Raw genomic sequence first — 18,599 nt, forward strand, 5'->3', positions numbered from 1 at the left:
ACTCATTCAAGCATCATTAACCCAAAACAAAAAGAAAGGGATGACGCAGAGCAGGGGATTACAGCCTAGGACAGAACAGTTATATATAAACATGCACGGGTGTATGAATAGAACGTACAGTTAAAAAAAACATATTGTAATGGTTCCAAACAGTAATCACCACCCAACACTGCAGGTTTGGACTAGATTTCTGCTGCTGGGATGATCTCCTTTTTTCAATAACCATTGTGTTCCTTCGTCCTTTCCTTCTAATGAACGGTCCCACCAGGCTGCTGCCTAACCCACAGAGCGGGAGGGAGGGTTTTAGTGTGACACCAAGACTGGCACTCAGCAGAGGAAGTTCACAAACACGGAGAGCAAGGTGAGGAAAGAAGGGACAGACGGAGAACAGGGGGAAAGTGACTGGGAAAAGGGGGACGGCCAGAGAGAGAAAGATGGAAAGAAGGAAGAAGGGGAGAGAGAATGTGTTAGCGGCTCAGAGGGAGGACAGGACAGGACCAATCACATCCTAGCAAGTGACCTCACTCTCCTAACCCTTCTTTACACACACCAAAAAAAACACACACTAACAGACGCTGCTGACACACACTGACTGCCTGACACAGAAACACAGAAACATTCTCACACAAGCAGATAAGCACCAGCTCCCCCAGACACGGTCTCACGGCCCTCCAAACGCACACAACCATGCACCACACACTGCTCCTTTCCCCCGCTCCTTCCTAGTGTGTGTATTTCCAGCTCCTCCGGGAGGTCAGAGGGTATTTATAGAGAGAAAACAGATTGTAATTGCAGTGCTGCGGCGCTCCAAGCGCCTGATATAGCCTGTTATTACAGGGTGTGGGATAAACTCAGACTCGCAGCAAACACACAGCCACCCTGACGGAGGAGACACAGAGAGGAGAACAGCCACCACAAGGAAGAGTCTTCACGCCAGAACGAGAAGGAGAGAAAACAAAAATAAAAGAGAGAGAGAGAGACTTTTGGCCTTTATAGCCTGCTGATCTTTTCTTACACTCTGTAAAAACCAGCAGGAAACTGTCTCTTTGGCTTTTTGTTAGGCCATAAAAACTAATCTACCCCCATTAAAGCTGGCATGCTGCAAGGAATGCTGAATCTCATTTTCTGTGGAGTTGAGAACGAAAGTGTGGGAGAGACGGCAACAACCAACTTCAATCAGACTCGGCCGTCATTAATTAGCAATCACTACTGATGTCACTCCCTCTTCTAAGACACTATAAATACTGTAGATGATCTCCATCTCTCCTCCACCCCATCTCCACCTCTGCAGCTGCCCCCTGGTCACTCCTCACTCTGCAGGGGAGTCCTGCCTCCTCATCCTGTGGCCAAGAGGCCGGCCCTCAGGCAAGAGGGTTAAGCCAAATTCTCACTAACCACTCCATAATCCTTCCAGTACGCTTCATTCCTGGGGGCTGTTATTCCTAGTGAAATAGGCACTTGTAAAGACAGAGGAGATCCTGGGCATGTGTTTATACCGGAACAAAAAATTCCGAGGGGGTGGACAGGAGGCAGTAATCCGGATGGTGCGAGTAGTGCAAACACACGTGCAGGCAACAATGAGCAGGAACGCGTCCTCTCGTCCTGTGGAGCGAGCCTGGCTCAGAGGATTAGCTGCCAACACGGTCGGATGCAAAGCAGAGGGGATCAAAAACCCTCTGCTCGGAATTTTCTCCGCAGCTCAGGCGATCCGTGACTGTAGTGTAAAGCAAAACAGTCAGCCCCGATATAAAACACAGCTGGCGGTGGGGGGGGGAGTGTGCATCCCGAAAACCCATCCCGGTCTTGGATGGCCGGCTGTGTCAGCAGCTTCTCCAGGGTACTGAAATGCAACAGCGCCTGGCGAGCTGGGAGAGACTCTTAAACGAGCCCAACTGCAGCCTGTAAGGAGCTGATCTAGGTCATGCTGTGGGGCATGAGAACCTGCAGACACACCGGCCCTACGGGCCGCTCCATGGTGCCACTCTCTGGGTCCAACGTGCACGGAGCTCCGTCCCGGCAGCACAAGACCGTTTTCACGGGATTAACGCACACTGCAGAGGGAAGGGAGAGTGTGTGTAGGGAGCTCCTACAGTCGGAGAATCCAGTGCTGATGGAGGAAGGGGTGTGGAATGGCTGTCTGGGTCAGCGAGGGTTAGGATGATGGGATCGACGAGCCGGAGTTTAAGAGCAGTGGAGAGGGTTTTGAGCGATCCACCAGCACTTTCACAGAATCGCAGATTCCATCACAAAACCACGTGATCAGCCATTACATGCTGATCCCAAGCAAATTAAGAACTTGTTTTTTATTTCATGTTATTGCAGAATCCTGTCCCTCATAGCAATGGTCAACACAGACGAGTTGTGAAAACTGAATCTCTTTAGTCTTGGACAGAGGCGACTGCCAGAGACACCTTGAAAACCTCTTGATTAAGCCGACCGAGGGGACTGCACTTGAGGAGGGGCAGTGAGACGCAAGTCAGAAGAGACAAGTGAAAACTACGGGAAAGAGGCTTTGAGACTAAGCACAAGAAGGGTTTCCTTACACCAAGAGTGGTGGGTGTGTGCAACATACAACCAAAATAACACCACTGGACCTGCAGTTTGGCACTATGGCACCAGACTAATCTCTCCAACGCAGTGTTACTGTTGCCAGTGAGATAAGGACCCGGGTTCTGTATGTCATTAGGAATGAATCTACTGATGCTGGAGGGCACGGATGGGCACCTGTGATTCTGGGGCTCTGTAGCACTGCTTTAGAGCACTGGTAACCTGACTTTGGACACTGCTGGAATGATGTTAAGACCCAGCTATTAATACAGCCCATGAAGGTGCTCTTGAAGCAACTGATTAACTGATTAAGTTAGGCGGTGGTTTACATCTATACTGGTTTACACAGCTGGGAGTTTTACTGCAGCAATGCGTGTGAAGCACTTTACTCAAGGGCTGCACAGATCCTTGTACAGTGCCCCCACCCAGGATTTGAACCTGCAACCTTCCTGTTATGACCCAGAGCCCTAAGGCACAACAGCAGTGCCCCACCTGGAATCTGAACCTGCAAACTGTAACGTAACATAAACAGATATGAGTCCAGAGCTCTAAACCACACCTCCTCTGCTTCTCCTGTGTGATTCACCATCACAATTACTTCTCCTTTCTCTCAATCACTATAGACAGGATGCTAACAGCCCACTATTCTAATACTTCTTTGTCCTTTTTTGTTTTGTACTATGGTAAATTATCCAAATCATGAAGTTAAAAATCAGTATCTATGCTGCCGATTTTGACATCACATCGGTAAGAAGACTGAACATACCGGAGCTGACGATGGTGATCTGTGTGCAGCACTGTTCAATATCCTGCAAGAACAAAACTGTGTGGCAATTCTTCTCAAGCGAGAAGGGTTCAGCCAGGGGTTTCGTCTGAGCAAAGAGCTCTGGTGCTTTTCTTTTAGTATTGCTCACTCCACAAGCAACCAGACACACATTATTTGAGTTTCTGGTGTTTAGCCCAGCGTTGCTGCTCAGGAACATGAATATTTAATTTAACAGATCATTTTTATATATGGAAGTCTTTGTTTCTAAGAGGATTTGCTTCAAAAACAGGGAAAAGCAAAGCAAAGCAGAACAGAGGGGAAATGACAAACGAGTGGTAAATAAAAGGCATCATTAGAGCCCTAAACCAAAACCCCAGAGGAATTCTCGGAAAGAAAAAGTCCACCAGACCTCGAGAATGAGATACGGAGAGAAGCAGAGATGACGCAGACCAGGCGGCCTTCTTATCGAGCAGGGGAACAAAACTTTCACACAGTCCGACTCCGAAACGGGGCCAAGCAGGGCTGTGGAGAGCAAGCCTGACCAGGACAACAACAGCTGAGCCACGTTAATTAAATAAATAAATTAACGGGCTCTGACAGGAAACGAAGAGAGGCTCCACCACGGGAGAGCAAACACACCAGGCCCCCCGGGAGGGGGGGGGGGTTGTCATGGCGACTGGAGGAGGCCGGCTGCCAGCCGTGTTTGGCCCCGAGCCCGAGAAGAGAGGCCCAGGGAGACAACCTGCCCCCACACCACGCCGACAGGCGACTCCCCTAGGCCAGCAAAAGACCAGGCTTGGACACGTCTCCTGTCCTACGGACTGCGGTCTGAAACAGTACCTTAAAGAGAATAACCTTTTAAACATAACACACCTTTTCTGCAAGTCCTGACTCATCTTTCCTTCCGACCTTCGTGTCCTTACTCATCAAAGGCCTTACCAGCTCTAAAAAATAGGCCACTTCCTACAACTCCCTCTTCCTCAACCCCACCTCCTACACGCCCCTTGACCCCACTTCCTCCCTGGGTACCCCTCTCCCACTCAGCCCTGCCTCCTGCTGGGAGATTTCTCTTTCTCCCAGGGGATATTCACCAGCTAACTAAAGGGAAATTTCACTTAAGAGGATTTAATTCAACTGGTCACGGGTATTTTTTCTCCCTTCTGCTCTACGAAGGAGTCACTTCCCATGTGACAGCACTAGCATGAGGGGGGGCTTGTTTCAGGCTTTTCATTTCTTCTGAGCTCCGCTGTTTCCCAGGCGCCAGCAGGTCAGATGGGCTGGCGATCGTCAGGCTCCTGGGCAGCAACGCCCCCATCTGGACCGAGTCTCTCCAGAGGCCTAGCGTCTTCCAGCCTTACTTCTGGCTGAGCTCTTGATTATGGAGACCTCGGAGTAAATTCAGAGCTCGTCTGTCAGATAATTAACAACTTTCTTGATAAACAAACGCGACCTGAGGGCTGCAATGTTTCTGGGGACCAAAAAGACGTCACGATCGGCGACGTATTAGCCGAACACTGTAACCCACGCGCACAGGCGGAGCGAGGACAAGGGGAAGAGGGGGCTGGAAAACTCGGGATTAGCAGGAACAATCCAACAGGGATGGATGTGCCAATGATGCTCCAGATCCAGGGGTGGGGCTGGCACAGCTGCCCTCCTGCCCCTCTCTGGTCCCGAACTTGAAGTGCCTCTCCCTCCCTCCCTCTGTCCACAATAATTTATTTGTAAATCTGCATTGCTGCACACTGCAGGAAGCCAAGCAGGACTCCTATTTCATAGCAGCTAGATTCCACTCCAGGTTTTACTAGCTACAGGCTTCAGTTCAAACACAAAATCTGGCACATCAGTTTCTATACACACACACACACACACACACACACACACACACACACCAGCCTCTTTCCATACAATAGCACTACAGTCTCTGGAAGATGACTGTGTCCACACAAATACACTGCATATTTTCAACCCGGGTACTTTCATAGTGTAACGCATATGGCCAACATTACAGGTTGTGCGAGCTGGCTTGCCAGCGTGGTGACGTCACCGCCCTTCCCTGTGAATAGCAGGGACCTCAGCCGCCAGGCATAGGGGAGATCTCCCTTTAGCTCAGCTGGCTGGTTCCCTGTTGAGTGACGCCGGAGGCCCGGGTTTGAGCCCCAGCAGTGGAGGGCCGACCTGAGGCGGGGCAGGGAGGGCGCATACCCACGTGAACCCGAGAGCGCTACAATATAAAAGACAATGTTACATGCTATCTATACAGCTTTTGCACTACATAACGCTTTGAGCCATTACACTGTTAATTACAACTTTATATTGCATGGTATTCAATTTTAACTATCGCCATTTCCTTAATAGCTGAAACAGCTGTACAAGATGTGAATGAGAGTGATAATTATTTATAATGTTTAGCGTTGCCAACAACAACAACCCCCACCTCACACAAAACAGGATGTGACATCGCCACTTCCTGTAGCGGTTTCTGATGTTACAGTTAGAGAGAGAAAAAGATGCAGAGTGTACGCAGAATGTGAAAATCCAATCACACTCCTGTTGCACAGCAGTCTGGTCTCCTCCAGGTCTTACAGTGTGTTCAATCACAAGCCTCTAACATAGCAGGCAGTCTTATCTCTCTTATTGGCCAGTTTTACCAGCTGAAGGTTCCTGCACAAACTTTACAGCCACTGTACTGAAAAAAGTACTTAACGCATCTGGGAATTATTATATTCTTTCTTTTAACTGAGCCTCAAGCAAGACAGGACCCTGCTGTAAATCAAACCTGCAGACAGTGAGGCCCAGTGGGCATTGTTCCCATTGTTGTGAAATACCTCAGACCTAAGCTCACTCCCTCTGCAAAAATAAATAAGGTAATAAGCAGGAAACATCCAGCACCTGGCCTTGGCTTTTGCACAAAACCCCAGTGGCTGTTCAAACGCAAACTGCTGTATGGAGCTAATCTTATTGTCTTACCGGGTCCCTGGCACAGAGCAAGTGGGCAGTGTGGAGACAGAGGGGGGTGCAGGGAGCGGGGTCAGGGAGAGGGTGAGAAGTCTCTTGGTCAGGGGAAGGGTGTGCACCTCCTTGTCCCCTGCTGGGTGTTCCTGATGGGTTCTGCAGCCGTGCGTTGAAGCACTGCACTGGACTGTATTTAATATTATTTTTATTAGTGATACATTTTATTTTAAGCACTTAAGACCAGAGCAGGCAAAGTAAAGCCGCTGAGAGCTCTAGAGTACCTGCTGCACTACGATCAGAGCAGGTACAGGGTATAAGAGCTCTAGAGTACCTGCTGCACTATGATCAGAGCAGGTACAGGGTATAAGAGCTCTAGAGTACCTGCTGCACTACGATCAGAGCAGGTACAGGGTATAAGAGCTCTAGAGTACCTGCTGCACTACGATCAGAGCAGGTACAGGGTATAAGAGCTCTAGAGTACCTGCTGCACTATGATCAGAGCAGTACAGTACAGGGTATAAGAGCTCTAGAGTACCTGCTGCACTATGATCGGAGCAGGTACAGGGTATAAGAGCTCTAGAGTACCTGCTGCACTACGATCAGAGCAGGTACAGGGTATAAGAGCTCTAGAGTACCTGCTGCACTATGATCAGAGCAGTACAGTACAGGGTATAAGAGCTCTAGAGTACCTGCTGCACTATGATCGGAGCAGGTACAGGGTATAAGAGCTCTAGAGTACCTGCTGCACTACGATCAGAGCAGGTACAGGGTATAAGAGCTCTAGAGTACCTGCTGCACTATGATCAGAGCAGTACAGTACAGGGTATAAGAGCTCTAGAGTACCTGCTGCACTATGATCAGAGCAGGTACAGGGTATAAGAGCTCTAGAGTACCTGCTGCACTACGATCAGAGCAGGTACAGGGTATAAGAGCTCTAGAGTACCTGCTGCACTATGATCAGAGCAGTACAGTACAGGGTATAAGAGCTCTAGAGTACCTGCTGCACTATGATCGGAGCAGGTACAGGGTATAAGAGCTCTAGAGTACCTGCTGCACTACGATCAGAGCAGGTACAGGGTATAAGAGCTCTAGAGTACCTGCTGCACTACGATCAGAGCAGGTACAGGGTATAAGAGCTCTAGAGTACCTGCTGCACTATGATCAGAGCAGTACAGGGTACAAGAGCTCTAGACAGAGTACCTGCTGCACTATGATCAGAGCAGTACAGTACAGGGTATAAGAGCTCTAGAGTACCTGCTGCACTACGATCAGAGCAGTACAGGGTACAAGAGCTCTAGAGTACCTGCTGCACTACGATCAGAGCAGGTACAGTACAGATGATGAAATTTGTGTTGTCAAGTGTCTTTGACAGTACACTTGCCTACTTCTACATGAGCTCCTGTAGCCCCAGCCTGGCACATTGGTGAGGTAATACAGTATGACTCACACTGCAGGAAGATTCTACTTCTACCATCAACTGTATTCACTGCATGATGCATTTGGAGACGTGTGCAAAATTACGTTTGAATAAACAAATACATTTCCACAACCAGGTACATCATGGGAAATGGTAGATCTAAAAATCCTTCCACCCACAGAACAGGTCCAACGCATGCAATGGAAGATTTGCCTTACCTGCTCCTAACCTGCCTGAGCTGCCTCAGGTAATCTGCTTCTAAGAAAAAAGCACATTACCTGAGTGTACTTGCTTAAAGGATGTGGCTCTCATCTCTTTTCACCATATGATCACATCTACCTGGACAGAGCGTTCCCTCTGTCTGTCCTTCTAACCAGCCTCTTGAGCTTTTGCCAGACAGGAAAAACAAAACCTTTGTTCTTTTGTATCCAGAATTATTCCCGCTGCTCAGCCAGGCGGAGAGACATTATGGCTGCACAAGAGCCCATGCAAGAAGCAGGGTGATATGTAAACCAGATGCAGACTGGAACGCCTCTGAAGAGCTGGAGCTGCCTAACACTGGGGTCCTCTGCTCCAGTGCACAGTAGCAGAAGTCAGTACTCATTCCTTTTACCAGAAAACAATGCTGCCCACTGAACAGTAATCATTTATAATGCCTTATACTTGGAGATTGCTCTCCACCATCACCAATGTATGGCACCACCTGGATGATGCCAGAGTGTGCCAATACTCTCCCCACACACCAGCTATCAGTTGGGAGGAGAACAGAGTGATGAAGTCAGTTCAGAGAGGGGGATTTTTAGGAGGCCATGACTGGTAAAGGCCAAAGGGAAATTTGGCAAGGACACCAAAAACCTCTACTCTTTTCAAGAAATGCCCTGGGATTTTTAATGACCTCAGAGAGTCAGGACCTTGGTTTTATGTCACATCCGAATTACAGCACCTTTTTATAGTATAGTGCCCCGGTCACTATACTGGGGCATTGGGAACCACACAGACCACAGGGTGAGCGCCCCCTACTGGTCCCACTAACACCTCTTCCAGCAGCAACCTTAGCTTTCCCTGGAGGTCTCCCATCCAGATACTGGACAGCTGACCTGCTGAGCTTCAGCGGGCTGCCAGTCGTGAGTTGCAGGGTGATAAAGCTGCTGGCTTAAAATGAGACTGGGTTACATATACGGTTCACTGTACACACTTATGGGTCAGAAGTGTCTCTTCTGGGGTGGGTTAACACTCGCTAAGCCTGAACACCAAGTGGTAGGTAAGACATACTAGTGAATTGGCTCAATAAAGGATAAGCTTTGAGCTAAATACTGCAGGTTCCCAATACCAAACCTCAGGCACATTGTGCACTTACACACAGTCTGCCTTACAGCAGCTCTCGCTCACAGATGTTGGCATCATAAAAAAATAGTGTAGTCATGTCTATACATGGGGATTCACAAGTACCTGCCAGCGCTTACTGAAGACATCTGCAGTAACGTTTAACAGGCCCCACCCTCCCAGGCTTTAACACTTTTAACATTTTGAGCTTTTCGATCTCATAAGGAAAAACCTTGCAAATGTAAAACCGAGGTCAGGGTGAATCTCTTTGGCTCAGCAGCCTCAAAAGGGATTTTCATCGACAGTAATGCACCAAGAAACAAGTTCAGACGTCTGGAAAAGAAAAACACTCTTTCACTCACTCGCTGGAGGTTTATCTGACCTTCCAATTTCACTGCTGTTGCTACACATCACTACTTTATCAGGGTTGAGCAATCCTGGTCCTTGAGGCCGCTCAGTGTGTCTGCAAGTTTTCAGGTCTCTTCAAAGCAGCAGCAGAGCTGGGAGAAGCTGTTAAATTGGTCCCACGAAGACCTGAGATGACATGAAGACTCGCAGATGCACTGGCCCTCCAATAGTACTGTAACCACACTGTTGTGTTATTATTGCTCTGACCCGGACTATGTTTCTGATGTACTGTAACTACACTGTTAAGTTATTATTGTTCTGATATGGACCTTGTTTCTGATGTACTGAAACTGTACTGTTTTGTTGTGATTGTTCTGACTTGGACCTTGTTTCTGATGTACTGAAACTATACTGTTGCGTTATTATTGTCCTGACCTGGACTGTGTTTCTGATGTACTGAAACTGTACTGTTTTGTTGTTATTGTCCTGTCCTGGACTGTGTTTCCGATATACTGAAACTGTACTGTTTTGTTGTGATTGTTCTGACTTGGACCTTGTTTCTGATGTATTGTAACTAAACTGTTGCGTTATTATTGTCCTGACCTGGACTGTGTTTCTATTTACTGAAACTAAATAGTAGTGTTATTACTGCAGACCAGGTCCATATTTCCACATGGATAACGGGAGCCTGCTTATCAAACACAGAAGGGATGCCAAGGGGACTTTATCTGAGCGCTGTACTCCAGGAAGCCAGGGAGACAAGTGGAAACTGGGAGGAAGGGTATTTAGGACAGAGAAGAGGAGAGGAGAGATGGAGAGCACCCTGCAGGAGTTGGGGGGGTGTGTCGGGAACAACACCGCCCAGCCTGTGCTTCCGCAGCCGATGTCCAAGAAACCTTCCAAGGAAGCGTCTGGAGAAGATCCTCAGATCAATCGGCTGCTGGTGTGCAGACAAACAAGTTGGGTTGTGCGGCTTCCTCTCGCGTTTCCGGTGTCCTTAAACGCCAGTGTCGGAGGACTCCGGCCTCGTACAAGAGCACAAAGCGCCAGAGGCGACGCGCCGTCTTCCCCTTTCCCCCTTTGTCCTCTCCCAGAAGCAGCTTGACAGAACAGTACGGCGTCTCTCTACCGGCTGGGTCCGGCTAGGCAGGAGTCAGTTTCTGGGGTTAAAACGGAAAACAGATGTCTGCCCCCGCCCCCGTCCCACCCCTGGTTCTTCAGCAACAAAAAGATATTTCGGGCGCTGCTGAGGTTCGGCTTTTGTATCCAAGGGGTCCGTAAAGATTGCGCATTAAAATATCCGTCAAAGAGGACGGACATCTGCGCGCAGGAACCCACGGGCTCGTTTTCCGACGCGATCCAGGCTGCGTGTTGGGAAGGCCGGGGTGGCGGCCGAGCCCGCCTGCGCTCCTATAGTCGGCGCGGCTGCAGCAGCTGCTGGAGATGCCACAGCTCCCCCCCCGTCCCTTGACATCACTCTGAGGACTGAGAGGCCTTGGCTCAAGTACCAGTTATTATAAACCTGCACAAGGCCCAGGGACCAAACTGGCGGCAGAAATTATTCCTTCTGTCTCTCTGTGGCCCCCGGCCTCGGGAACGCTCAATGGCTTCTGACTGCTGTCTGAGCGCATCCGCTCTTATTTCTAATGCATGCAGAGGAAGACACCTAAAAATACACAATAGTGTGCCTAGGCTCTAGTTATAGTACTGTTCCCTCTCCCACAGCCAGGCTGCCGTGTGAATGTGTGTTCCGGAGCTGTGGTCAGACTGGTACAGCAGTACCGTCACATGACTGAGGCCCTGGAGAGCACAGCACAGACAAGACAGTCAGATCACAGAGCGACAGGATTCCCCCTCCCCCAGACTGCAAACTACCTGCTCCACAGCCCGCAAGAGAAGCACAGTGTAGCTGCCGTGTCGTCTCAGCAGACAGGGAGACAGACGGCTCTCGCTGCATGTGCACAGCCTGCACAGTACACACCACGGGCAATGGCTGCTGTTTTGCTGTACCCGCTCTGAAGGGGTGCTCCTGACTGCACCATGAACTGAGTGAGGACAGAAGAAGAAGAAGAAACGGAGACTGGCAAGGAAAGAAAAAGAAAAAAGCAGAACTGGGAGAGCAGCCTGCTCAAAACCACATCCCCTGAGCGACGGAAACGCAACTCTGAGGGGAAGAGAAGACTGCGCAAGGCTGTGCCACACGGAGCACGCAAGTAGCGCAACGCGCACTGAAGGACACTGGCAGCACACGCACACACAGCCCCCCCGTCTCCCCGGCAGCTCCGGCCGCCAGCTAGACAACGACAGGGCTGCGCCGTTCCCGTTACATCACCGGCCGGAGAGGGAGAGCCCTCCGGGGAGCCAGGACAATGAACAGCGGAGCTCTCTGTTCGCCAGCAGAGCCCGGCAGCCCCTCTCCCCGAACAAGAGCCCCTTGTATCCCGGGACCAGCAGGGGTCACGTGAGCGCCTGACCTCGGCAGACTGTTTATTAACTCTGCGCCCACTCGCCCACGGCCACAAAGCAAACACAGCAGCCCGCTGGGTCAGCGGCAGGGGCAGGGGCACGCTTATGGCTGGCACCGTGCCACGCCCTTTCTTCTGCCCACTTCTGGCTTCCCCTCACCATTGCTCACTGGCCACCCAGGACTTTTCAATAAAACATGTGGATCTCCGTCTGGAACACGTGCGCGCTGCAGTTTATACTGCTAAGTCCATGACGCTCCTGTAACGATGTGATCAGTAATGTCAAGGGGAGGGCAGCGGTGCAGGGGGGGGGGGGAGACCCACGGAGAGAACGCCCTGTCTCCGATCTGCCCATCTGTCGAGCCACCTGGCGGGAAAGCGAGGCATGGCCCTGACTCCTGATGGGAGCCAAGAGGATCCCTCCGTGCTTCCAGGAGAATCCCTGCCTACCCCTGCTGGCACTGGTCCCATTCGCAGGGAATCCTGGTCAAGGAGGGCTAGAGACATGACCAAGGCTCGAAGGAATCTGACCACTGTGAGCGTTTTCAACTCCTCAGCACGCTGAACGGTGCGTCTCAGTCTCTAGGAAAAGTGAGAGAGGCAGAGGACAGAGCACGGAGAGGGAGGGACTCTGAAACAGCAGGAAACACAGAACACGGGAAGGCGGATAAGGAGTGGCAAGACGGACAGGGATGTTGCAGTCAGCAGCCTGTCGTAGAAAGGTAGTGCCGAAATTAACTGGATCAGGTCTGTCTGATCCTGATCCCAGAGTGCCACGTTCCGGCTGGGAATACTGGTCTCATTAAATCACTAGCGTGTCAGAAACTAGGAAAGGGTGAGCAGCAGCTCGACTAATCATTTACAGGAGCTGGATGGGCTGGGCAAGAAGCTGAAGCAGGTGAGGTCTTGTACCAGAACCTTTCCCGGTCTGGGCAGTTTTACACTAGCAAGTGTAAACCGAACAGCAGAGCCAGGGCAAGAGACCCCAGACACTAGTCTTCCTCTAGACACCAAACCCATCTCCCTCCAGCTCACAGAGTGGCTCTCTTCATCTCCTCTTTGCATGTCCACCCCTTCGCCCCCATGACTCAACGTCCTGACCCCCCGCTCTGCCCGAGTCCCGCGCAAATGTCCCGCGTCGTCCACCGCGGCCTGCGTGGCTTCTGCAGCAGGGATCCCAGCCCCTCGGCTCAGGCGCGCCAGCGTACAGGGTTCTACCTCTCTCTCTGCTGCGGGGGCTGATTCTCCGCGACCGGTCAAAGATGGAGGCGACAGAAATCAGCACGCGTAAACCCTCCGCACGGTCCGCCAGGCCCATCCCATCATCCGTGACCTCTGACCCCTCTCTCTCCAGCCTCGGCGAAGGTGCCGGAGAGCCAATTACCGATTTCATTCCAGCCGAGCCCCTGAGCGGCACGGTACTGTAAGCCCCTGCTGATGAAACCTTTCCAGCACTTTTTGTTCGATCAAGCCGAGACCAGCTTGCTTCCATCGGCCCCGAAGTGAAATTATTAAACCATCACCCTCACGGTGCTTACTAAACACCGCCTAACAGAAGAGCAACGGACGATGCATTAGCACCTATGAGACTGATGCTGTATCAGACGCTCCCACGATCGGCATCCTTTGCCTCACAATGGAATCAGGGGCTTAAACTCCACCTGGGTTCTGAAACACAGGAAGTGGTCCAGGAAGTGAAGTGCATCCCCCTGTCCCTCTGCCCAGCTTCTTAATGGGAGCTGCAGCTGAGACACTGGGAAATTCCAATGTCTGGATGGTCTCAAGCCAGGCCGTCAGAAAGGGGGACCCCAACCGCACCCACACACTGGGACTCGCACGAGTGGAGCGGACAGCTGTCCTGGAACACAGCCTCCCCCGGCCAAGCACTGGAATCACTCAGCAGGGCCGAGGGGACAGTCTCCTACGCCTGTTCCTTAAGATGTTGCCCTCATGAGCTCAATTTCCCCCTAGACTTTGAGGAAAACTGCCCCAGTTGGGCAAATGTACTTGAGTGGGCTCATCTGAAGCCACCCGCACTCTTCCTCACGCTTCAGGGCAGAGTGGGGACTGAGAGGGGACCCAGAGGAGGGACCCCCAGGCGGCGTGAGCGCTCTGATGCCGATGCCGGCATCCTCAGATCCTTCCGGGAACAGCTGGAAGAGCGGGATCCTTGGACCAACGAGACGGTAGCCGCACCAGACGGATGACCTCCGAGGTTCCTGTAAACCCCTCCCTTGCAGAGCAAATCAATTCGACCACAAAACGTCAACCGACGCCGTGTCTCGAGATACGCGAGGGGCTCCATCGTCCCAGCTCCTGCCCAGGGAAGGGGCATCCATCGCCACACCCCGCCACGGTGCGCTCGTCACGCGGTGACCGCGACAAACAGGGAGGCTGGTGTGCAACCAGCGTCCTCCCCCGGCCCTAACGCCGGGGGGGGGGCACAAGATCGCGGCTCATCCGAGCCCGTCTCCCTGCCAGCTCCTCGGTGAGTGATGCTGCGTGACCAATATGGGGATCAACCCTCTGGCTGCTCACAGCTGACACACAGGGGAGGGGGGAGTTGGGGTGATACAAAGGCCATTCTTCTCGGGAAAGAGCCGGTTCTTCCCTACTGTCCCGGACACAAGCACCTTCCACAAAGCAGGCCCCGCAATCTTCTACTCAAGCTGTGGGAGCATCGGTTTGGCTTTTTACGACCAGAACCTGCAGAGTTACTGCATCTTCAGTAACCACTCTTGAGGGGCCGCCTTCCAACAGCAAACCCCTGGCAACCAGCGCAGGCATGACCTCCCTCCCTGGCAAGAGCAACAGATTCCTGAAGTGGACACGCTGGCCTGGCGATAAAGGGCGATCGCTCCGTTTTATAGGCGGCCGGGGGGAGTCAATGCACAGATTAACAGCCCAAACAGAATCCCGGCGGCAGCCGGCATCCGCCCAGGCAGCGATAATTAAGTAAAAACACACTCATCAAAAAAGAAGACAAGTCCAACTTATAATTACACAGGGATGATTATTATCGCTGCCGTCTGGTAATGCGCTGTATCTGTCTCTCTCTCTCCTGCCCAGCAGACACCCGGCCCCGCAAACTCGGGGGCGCACAGGCCGGGGCAGATGGTGGTAATTACTCGGGACCAGAGAGGGCAAGCCGGCGAGCAGAGCGGTTTCAATTCAGGAGCTCCGCAGAGCACGGCGAGGCCCTGCACCGGCAGCGCGACCTACTGTACTTGTACTTGCAACGATTATTAAAATTGTTTCCTTTATCTCCTCAAGTCGCTGACGGAGAGAGAAACACGAGAGGGGGGAGGGTGTTTGAGGAAAATAAAAAAGGCGTTTTTCTTCCTCCTTCTCAATTGTTTTTGTTTTGTTGCTGTTGTTTAATATAAGCGATTTTGCAACACTCTCGAGGGCTGGTCACAGAAACTCGGGACTTGAAGAACAGGAAGCGATGCCCTGGTCCGACAGAGCCATTAAATAAGTCGATAACGACGGCAACACACACACGCAGCACAGCGGGGCCGAGGCGACAGCGCAGTTTCTCAACTTCTGCGCTCAGCCGTGATTGTCAAGCGCCCGTTAACCCCCTCCGGCCACGGGTGTCCAACAGCCCCCGACCTCCCCGCACGCTTGTCAGACAAAATCAGTACCCTCAGGCTTTGTGTGGGACGCACCCCCTCCACAGGGCACAAAAACCAGAAAGCGTCGTTAAGTTCAGCTCGGGGTGTTACGAGCCGGACCCGTGTGTGGCCCTGTGACCGGGGCGCAGGTGCACACGGAAGGAGAAGAACGGCTCCCTCCTCCCTCCCAGACACCCGGCGGGGCGGTTCGGCTCACTCACCGGCGTGCGTGATGTCGGACAGGTCGTAGTTCCGGGCTGTCCGGGGGAACTCCTTCAGCTTGCGGTTGGAGAGGCTGAGCGCGCCGCTGGCCGCCGCCTCCTCGAGCGCCTTCTCCACGGAGCGGCTGGCCGCGATGCTCGCCGGGAGCGGGGAGTCGTCTCCCGCGGCCATGGACTAACGCGCGCACCTTTCCTTTTTTTTTTTCTCCCCCCCAAAAAAAAACCCCCACCGTAATGATGTGTCGTCTCTCCCCCTCCCCTCCCCACACAACTGGGTACTTCTCGTATTCTGCCTCCCCTAGGTCCGGGAAGTAAAGATACGGACAGACGAAACACTCCTAACTATAACCGCTCGACCCGCTCGAGGAGAGCCGCGGACCGAAAGTTTTTTTTTTCTCTCTCTCTCTCCCTCTGTCTCTCTCGCGCTGTCAACAGGGCGCGAGTGTCAGCACCCAGGAGCCAGTCAGGGCGGGCGAGAGCGAGGGAGGGGGGAGGGGCCGGAGTGTGGAAGGGGGAAGTTGGGTGGAGGGCGGTGCGCTTGACTGACGGGCGAGTCCGACCAATGAAAAGTTTGAAAGGAGCGGTGGGAGGCGGGGTTTGCCGAAAGGGGGGAAGGGTTTCATTTTCAAAAGGCGTGGCGAAGGCCGAATTCAAGGGCAACAGCTGTGTGATTGACAGCAATTCTCAGCGAATCTCAGATTGAAGCAAGGGAGTGGGCGGGGGTACAGAGGGGGAAGGGCCTTGTAGAGTGATTGACTGGACATAGTGGCCAATGAACGGCGAGTAAAATAGACAGCACTCATTTGATTGGTCCATTTGAGGGGTTTGACTGCCATGTGCGTCTATAACAATAATGCCCCCGAGCGACACATTTTTTCAATTAAATTTGTGAAGTAATTGAATTATTCTGATTATTGAGTTATTCTGAGCTCCGGGGCATTCATTCTTTCCTCGTTTTACAGAAGTGGGAGATCTATTTCCTCGCATTTTCCTGATATATCTCTTTTGAATTACAGTGCTGCAATCACATGTTGTAACATCTTCTCCTAACTGTACTTACTGTTGCTGTATGTGTAAGATAGAGGCGTGTGAACAGTCCTCTAAAAGAGCCAGAGCTGTGAGTGTAGTGAGAGGTGTTTTTACGGCTCTGTAAATAAGTTTGTGCTGTGCAATATTGTTCTGTGTTGTCCTGTAGAGCTGTACTGTACTGTGCTGTACAGAGTTGTACCGTACTGCTACGTGCTACACTATCCTGTACAGAGCTGTACTGTGCTGAGCTGTGCTGAGTTGTCTGTATTGTGCTCTGCAGAACTGTAATGTACTGAGTGAGCTGTGCTGTACTGTCCTGTACAAAAGTCGACCATACAGAGCAGTGCAGCACTGAGCTGTACAGAGCTGTGATGTGCTGTGCTTTATTGTGCTGTGTTGTTCTGTACAGAACTGTACTGTGCTGCAATGTCCTACACAGAGCTGTATTGTACCGAGCTGAGCTGTCCTGTGCAGAGCACTGCTGTACTGAGCAGTACAGTCCTGAGCTCTACTGTACTGAGCTGAGCAGTACAGTCCTAATCAGTCCTGTCCTGAGCTGTACTATACTGAGCTGAGCTGTCCTATACTGTACTGATCAGTCCTGTACTGAGCTGAGCAGTACAGTCCTGATCAGTCCTGTCCTGAGCTGTCCTGTACTGTACTGATCAGTCCTGTCCTGAGCTGTACTGTACTGAGCTGAGCAGTACAGTCCTGATCAGTCCTGTCCTGAGCTGTCCTGTACTGAGCTGAGCTGTACTGTACTGATCAGTCCTGTCCTGAGCTGTACTGTACTGAGCTGAGCAGTACAGTCCTGATCAGTCCTTTCCTGAGCTGTACTGTACTGAGCTGAGCAGTACAGTCCTGATCAGTCCTGTCCTGTCCTGTACTGAGCTGAGCTGTCCTGTACTGAGCTGAGCTGTACTGTACTGTCCTGAGCTGTACTGTCCTGAGCTGAACTGTACTGAGCTGAGCTGTACTGTATTGATCAGTCCTGTCCTGAGCTGAGCTGTACTGTACTGTCCTGAGCGTTACTGTACTGAGCTATGATAAACTTCGATGAGCTGTGCCCTAGTGCTGTATTGTTCTGGCTGTATTGCTCTCTTCCCCCCACTGCCAGGAGTTTTAATTCCACACCTTTTTTTTTCCATCCAGCCGACCCCCTGTCCTCTCTCCCCCCCCTTGCTGCTCCGATTATCTCCTGCTCTCCAGCCACCCATCTGTTCTCCCCGCAGCTCTCCCTGTGACAGCCGGGCTCAGCAAAGGAACACCTTTGATCTTCCGGAGAGATGGAGCGACAGACAGACAGAGGGATGGTGGGACACAGGGATGGATGGGAGAATTGTCAGAGTAAAAAAGTTTCATTGTATCTGTATCACAGCCAAGACATAATGCTGGTATCATACAGTACAAACAGTCATTTTTATCATATTTTCTATCCAAAAACTAGTTTTAGTTTGATATTATACACCAGTTGGTGGCACGGTGGCGCACTGGTGAGCATAGCTGTCTTGCAGTGATGGAGCCTTGGGTTCGATTCTGGACCTGGGGTGCTGTCTGTGTGGAGTCTGTATGTTCTCCCCGTGTTCACGAAGGTGTCCTCTGGGTGCTCCAGTTTCCTCCCACAATAATAATAAACTTTATTTTGTATAGCACCTTAAAGGTAGCTTCTCAATCCAAAGACATGCAGGTAGGTGAACTGGCTTCTGGGAAAATTGGCTGTGGTGTGAGTGTGTCTGTGTCCGCCTGTCCTGGGATGGACTGTGACGGACCTGGCGTCCTGTCCGGGGTGTACCCTGCCTTGTGCCCGTTGGCTCCCCCGCGACCCAGAACTGCATGAAGAGGTTAGAAGATGGGTGGATCCATTGCAAAACAGGTGGTTTTATACCAGTTCATTGGATATTAAAATGAGATGTT

General features: G+C 51.6%; 1 protein-coding gene across 4 annotated transcripts in view; it reads right to left on the minus strand.

The window, feature by feature from the left end:
- The window catches only part of lrch4 (leucine-rich repeats and calponin homology (CH) domain containing 4), a 36,374-nt gene extending 20,225 nt beyond the window's left edge, over positions 1 to 16,149 (minus strand). For 3 of the 4 annotated variants that reach the window (XM_088911764.1, XM_088911763.1, XM_088911761.1), the window contains exon 1: positions 15,657 to 16,147. In XM_088911764.1, coding sequence (XP_088767890.1) covers positions 15,657 to 15,828 — 172 coding nt within the window. In that variant the 5' untranslated portion in view covers positions 15,829 to 16,147. Of the gene's footprint in view, positions 1 to 15,656 lie in introns of all 4 variants that reach the window. The other variant, XM_088911762.1, reaches the window with a different exon arrangement.
- Between the last annotated feature and the right edge of the window lie 2,450 nt (positions 16,150 to 18,599).

This window comes from Atractosteus spatula, chromosome 3, assembly GCF_055471065.1.
Source record: "Atractosteus spatula isolate fAtrSpa1 chromosome 3, fAtrSpa1.hap1, whole genome shotgun sequence".
In the NCBI taxonomy this organism is placed as follows: domain Eukaryota; kingdom Metazoa; phylum Chordata; class Actinopteri; order Semionotiformes; family Lepisosteidae; genus Atractosteus; species Atractosteus spatula.